Here is a 6,072-nt window from a genome sequence, read left to right on the forward strand (position 1 = left end):
GCAGTTGGAATAACCTTTATTACAGTGTCTTGTAGCTATTTTTGTTTTACTTTGAACCCTTTTTTTTCAAACATGTAATTCGTCACAGTTGTATATATCCCTGCAAACAGGGCACTCCTGCAAAAGAGATCTCGCTCAGCAAGTTCCTCCTGTGTAAATAAAAGCTTGACTCAATCAATATATTATGTTTGAAATAATTTAATAATCTAATTATGTGACATAAACAATTTGATATTTTAAAGTTTTGAGCTGTGTTGAAAATGCTTCACTAGATATAAAAGTAATGTTGTAGTGACATTTTGAAACTCAAATACAGGTGATCTACACCTATTGCAACCTTTTCACAGTGTTGCTCCACCTCCTTTCTGACACATCACCATGACATTTGTCTTGTTGTCTTCATCAAAGATCACTGGAAGAAGCAGTGCTGGGCTCCCACTCTCTCTCCTGACCTCCTCGTCAAGGTAAGCTGCGTCAGTTCTGTCCTCAGGTGTGAGAAAATAAAACATACAGGTAGAAGATTGGAAAAAGATGAGATAAAAATTTGACATGCAGTAGAACCTGAGGGCTTCTTACAGTATATGCCTCAGTACTTCAAAATCAAATGAACAGCGGGTTAACTACAGTAAACCTCACCTAATGTTGGAATTTGTGTGTGTGTTGCTCGGTTTTCATGTGTGTACTAGTTAGAAAGTGGCTTTAGCTTTATCTAACTCAAACTAAACTTAATTACAAATGGAATAAATCATGAGAGGTAGGTTTCAGCTAAGAAAACAATGACAGGAATACTGAGTGCAGGAATGCTGAATGCCAGTGCAGAGTGGATTTTATAACAGGTTGAACAAGTTTTGTCCTTTTACATCAATAATTACTTTACTCAGTAAGTCAACAGATTCACATCCTCCGATTTGTACGGAGGCAAAGACAGGGCAGTGCATGTAGTTTAAGAAAACACAAGCAAATAAAGAAATCTTCCTCTCTACGTCGAGACATAGATCACATGTAGAAAACAAATGCTGCAAATAAAACAAACACATTTGCCAAATGTAAAACGCATAACAAACGTAAAGAAATGCTTTGCAAATGCAGCAAACACATACAAACAGAGAAATGTCGCAAATTGTACGCAAAACAGAAAATTTACCGCTGAGCTCATTGACCACTCGGTGAAGATGACTGACATGTTTATCTGAGTTTTTACATTCTGATTCAGCATGGACGTTCATCGGTGGCCTTGAAAACAGCAGTACGACAAAAATTAATGAATGAATGAATAAATCTCAATTCAAGGTCGACATAAGAAGTTTCTTTTCAGACATTCTAATTGTTTGATGGTGATGGCCTTACTGAAATCAGTATTTAGTGTTCCCCTGAAACTTTTTTTTTCACAGCAAACATGTTGACTCGTCTCGGCATGAAAAGCCAAGGCATAATTAACTAAATTAAAAATGACTATATTCAGTTAAGCTTGTTCCAGGGTCTTTGGGTATTATGAATGGTGGCTCTTTGTCATGGCTCACTGGGACGCTTGATGGAACTGAGCTGTTAACAAAATGTGTTTCACATGTGGTATTCCCTCTTTGACAAATGAAAATGTTACTGTGTATTCAGTGTTACTGAATCCAATCTGCCAACACAGCACGTCATCACTGAGGCAGGTTCAATGCAAATTCTTATCAGTGGCTTATTTGTAGGTGTGTTGGAGACGTGAAGCAACACTGTGCGCTTGCTTTGGACAGTTTCTAGTACAATACGTTCCTTTGGTAGAACAGTGAGATGAAGGATTATTTATGTACACAGGGCAGGGACTCTGATCTAGTGTTTTCTAGTTTCACTTTTGTTTACAAAGTAAAGATGTAATGCCACCAAACCTGCTTGCTTGCATACACATGCCTTAGAGTCAATGTTGTTGCAACTGGCCATTCATTGCTTTCGAGTACTCTATAACTTGAATAGCAGGTTTTCACACTCGGAGGACGCATGGTGTTAAAATGAATATGCCACTGGAGTTTCCAGGTTTCAATCTGAACCCAACTTCGATCCACTGCTTTCCTTCACTGACAGGGATCAGGGGACCCTCTGAAAGACATTTTTGGATTACAAGGCTTTACTCCAGATCATTTTTTTTACCTTCTTTCCTCTGCCTTACAAGCTTTTCTCTCTGCTCCATCAGACAGATATCGTGGAAAAGCATCAGGTACCTCCCATGGCAATGCCACACAATATGGCAAATATGCCAGCACCGCCGTACCCAGGCCCCCCTGTAGACCCCAACATGGCTGCCTATATGGGAGTCCAAAGTCAGCAAGTCGTGCAGACTGGTAAGACATCAGGGGCTTATTTTGTTCTATTTTACTCTATTTTTCAAGTTATTCCTGTCATTTTAATCCATGTGGTCAGACCATTTGAGTTTGATTTTTTTCTTTTAACCTTTCTCAAGCTAAATGTCTTCTTCTCATATCCAGTTCATCAATCTGTTTACCAGTACCCCCAACAACAGCCTCAGATCTTACAGCCTGGTGAGTGTCTCTCTCCAACTGTCTCTCATAAGTTAAAATAACTTTCAAATTCGTGTCATATAGAAAAAAACTGAACAAACTTTGCGTTCAGTGGTGGGTTGGCGAGGAGGTGTGGACAGTAATTGTCGGTAGTAGAAGTTTTTTTCCTGCCCACAGTACACCAGGTGGTGGTGGTGCAGCCGATGCCAACTGATAATCCTGGACAGATGTTATGTCCTCGCTGCCAAAACAACATTCTCACTAAAGTTGAATATAAGAATGGTGTACTCACCTGGCTGATCTGTGGCCTACTAGGAATCTTCGGGTGAGTAGAGACCCCAAAACACACACAAACACACAAACACACACACACACACACACACACACACGCACACACACACACACACACACACACACACACACACACACACACACACACATTAACATAGTAATCAAGCATTATTTTAACTTTATTCCAGGATCTGGCCTTGCTGTTTGATTCCTTTCTGTGTGGATTCTTGCAAGGATGTGCATCATTCCTGTCCCATATGTAACAACGTCCTGCATATCCATAAACGCAGCTGAAACAGCAATCTCCAGCGTAAACTCTGAAGAAACAACAAAAGGTAGAGAAGCTAGTCATGATCAAACAAACATCTGTACAGGGGTAGGATCTCATCTTGAACCGTGTACTTGTGTAAAATGCTTGTTTTACCTGCATTACTCTCTATTGTACATATGTGTAGCTAGAAAGTCCTGTAAGGCCTGTAATAGAGAGACCTGTAATATCTTCTTTTCTTTTAGCTCATGATTTGAAATGTGCAATCACATTGTAAAAAATGTAAGGTGAAAATATAATTATCATTACTAGATTTTTTCTTGACTTGCTCTGAGTGATATCATCTCACTGTAATATAATTTAGTGTTAAATTTAAGCATTAATGTAGGACGGCAACAATTTCATGAGTCTTAGTTTGTTCAAATTTAGTCCAGCTGATTATTTTATGAAATGTTATATTTGTCTGCAGAGAAAAGCAAAATTATTTGCGTTTTTGCATCTATTGATTTCATTTAGATGGCATACTGAATGTTTTTTTTAGTTGAAATTTAATTTCTTTGACACACTAATATAAAATAAATAAGTGTCACTAAATAAAAAAATATTTCAACATGAACATGACAATGCACTCAAAATAAGATATGTAAGATACACTGAAATTGTAAATATATATAAATATGTATAACAAACAAATATATGTAACAAAACCTTTAATTGCAATAATAATAACTCACTGATTATACAGTGAAATTATTAAAATGAATACATCACAAATTAATCATTATTGAAATGTACTTTCATTTTTTTACTTCATGACTGCCTTATAAAGAAAAGAAATACACAACTTACACATACATGCATACATACATAAGCAAATCATGAAGCAAAGAGATAATTTATTGGTTCTTTGATCCATACATTACCAGAATATGGTTTAACCTGGTGAAGCAGAGCTCTGCTAATATAGGTGGCATTTATCAAACAAATAAATAACATTACTTAAAAAAAAGAAAGAAATTACACCATAAAATCAGACAAGAATATTTCACTGAAACTGATATGAACACTTGTTGGCTTCAACGCTGCTTAAAAGACATAAATCTTGCAGTGCCATCTAGAGGGAAGAGGGGTTAGAGAGAAGAAAGCTTCCGTATTAGTGTTTTTCCTATTAATTATGAAGAAAGACATATTTATGACAACGGATACAATCCTACAATCCTGAAATGAAATGTAGGCATAGCTCAGTTTAATTTAAACAATTCACATTTTCTGCAGAAATAACTGAAGCATGAGTTGTTTTTCAGTGGACTGAGAAAGTTATATCATTGAAAACTGTAAAATGTTTACATCCAGCTGTCCTCAGGAGTTCCTCTTCATATGTCATATTCAAAACGTTGAGTTTCAAGATGAGTTACATTTGAAGTTATTCCCGCACCTGCATTTGTGAGTGCTTATAACAAACAGAAGAAAAAAGAGGGAACCTGTAGTGGAGAGGCCAAACAGTGTGATTAACTTGTGGAAGGAAAGTGATGCACAGTAGGTAATAAAAGGATAAGTTATAGCAGAACACAGCAGACATTTAACATGTATTAGTAGGTCACAGGTATAATTAATAACATTAATGATGATAGCATTTCTTTTAGATGTGTCAGTCCTGGCATTGTGCATTGCTCGCTCACTGGTTTGGCTTACTTGAATACTTAAATGGGACAGAGCTATGATTAATGGTTTTCAGCTGCACCTATGCTTTTCAAAATTTCAGCTGTGAAAAAGGCTCATTATGTTATAACCCCTGCCTTTATGTTTAATTCTATGCTGTATTTAATGGGAAACAGGCCTTTCAGTGGTGTAATGTAGTGGAAAATGTATAACATGTAATGTACAGTAATAGATATAACCCAAAAAGAGAGAGAGTAATAGAAAAGATGTTTTTACTTTTTTATTATAATGTACAAAATAGTAAGATGATTTAATGGCATGACTTTATAAACTGTGATATAGTAGGTGTTGGTATGACTGTTGGTTTGAAATTTCCCTAATGAACACAAAGAAGAAGAAAGAGAAGAAGGGAGTCATTTTTCTAATTGCTGGAGCCCCAAATGTCTTCCTGAGAAGTGGTGGAGGGGTTAGTCCTCATTCAATAATCTTTCATTGTGAAAACAACAGGACAGGAAGTGGCAAGCACAAAACAAAAGCTGTTGGATTGACCATCTGGATAATCTGCCAAAGCAAATTTTTGGTCATCTCCATGGTGGCCGTCTTCTCAGCTAAAGCCAAACTGTACAAGAGCTCATCTGACATGACCTCAGACTGATGCTTCCTGTAGTTCTCCAAGTAGACAGCAGATAGAGCCAACAGGCTGGGAGAGAGCAGGCTTCAGTCTCCCTTCACACACCACTGCCTCTTCTTCTTTATGATGAAGTGCACTGTTTTATACCAGGTCTCCACTGGCAGTGAAAAGGAGATGTTGAAAAAAGACCCCACAAAAAGGCTTCAACCCACTGCACAAACGCATGCCTTTAATAACAAATGCTGTATCTGTCTGTGTGCGCACAGTTGTCAGAAGAGACTTGAGGTGGGATAAAGCTGGGATTATGGGATGGGCCATACTTAACAAAGTCCTGTTGGCCTGTGACCATAGTAACCACTGGATTACCCAGATTAGGATTGATGACCCGATTTAGTCAGCACTTCTCTGCTCTGTTGTCTCCCACCTCGATCTCCCTTTGTCTCTGTGACTCAATCACACAGCAGGACGAACCAGCACACAGATAACACATACTAGAAGGTTTCCCAAACTTCTTAAAGTCGATGTCTTGTAACTAATGTTCTGCTTTAATAATACACGAGGGACAAGGACGTCAGAGAGTGTTGTCTGTGAGAGGCTGGCAGACATTCAGTTCCTTTCTCAAGGCAATTTAGAAAGGTCATCTTAGACCCAGATCGATTAAAAAACCTTGGACACCGTGACCCCCATCTGAAGTTGTGGGTTGTCTGCAATGGATAATGGTGATA

The 6,072-nt window shown here is 37.8% G+C and overlaps 1 protein-coding gene across 1 annotated transcript; it reads left to right on the top strand.

The window, feature by feature from the left end:
• Positions 1-403: 403 nt before the first annotated feature.
• LOC111229342 (lipopolysaccharide-induced tumor necrosis factor-alpha factor homolog) lies at positions 404-3,745 on the top strand. Its single transcript, XM_022755631.1, has 5 exons — positions 404-464; positions 2,174-2,321; positions 2,466-2,519; positions 2,676-2,823; positions 2,978-3,745. Exons 2-5 carry the CDS (start codon positions 2,207-2,209, stop codon positions 3,081-3,083), a joined length of 423 nt encoding a protein of 140 aa, XP_022611352.1. The 5' UTR covers positions 404-464; positions 2,174-2,206; the 3' UTR covers positions 3,084-3,745.
• The last annotated feature ends 2,327 nt before the right edge of the window (positions 3,746-6,072 follow it).

This window comes from Seriola dumerili, unplaced genomic scaffold, assembly GCF_002260705.1.
Source record: "Seriola dumerili isolate Sdu_G_001 unplaced genomic scaffold, Sdu_1.0 BDQW01000230.1, whole genome shotgun sequence".
Lineage (NCBI taxonomy): Eukaryota > Metazoa > Chordata > Actinopteri > Carangiformes > Carangidae > Seriola > Seriola dumerili.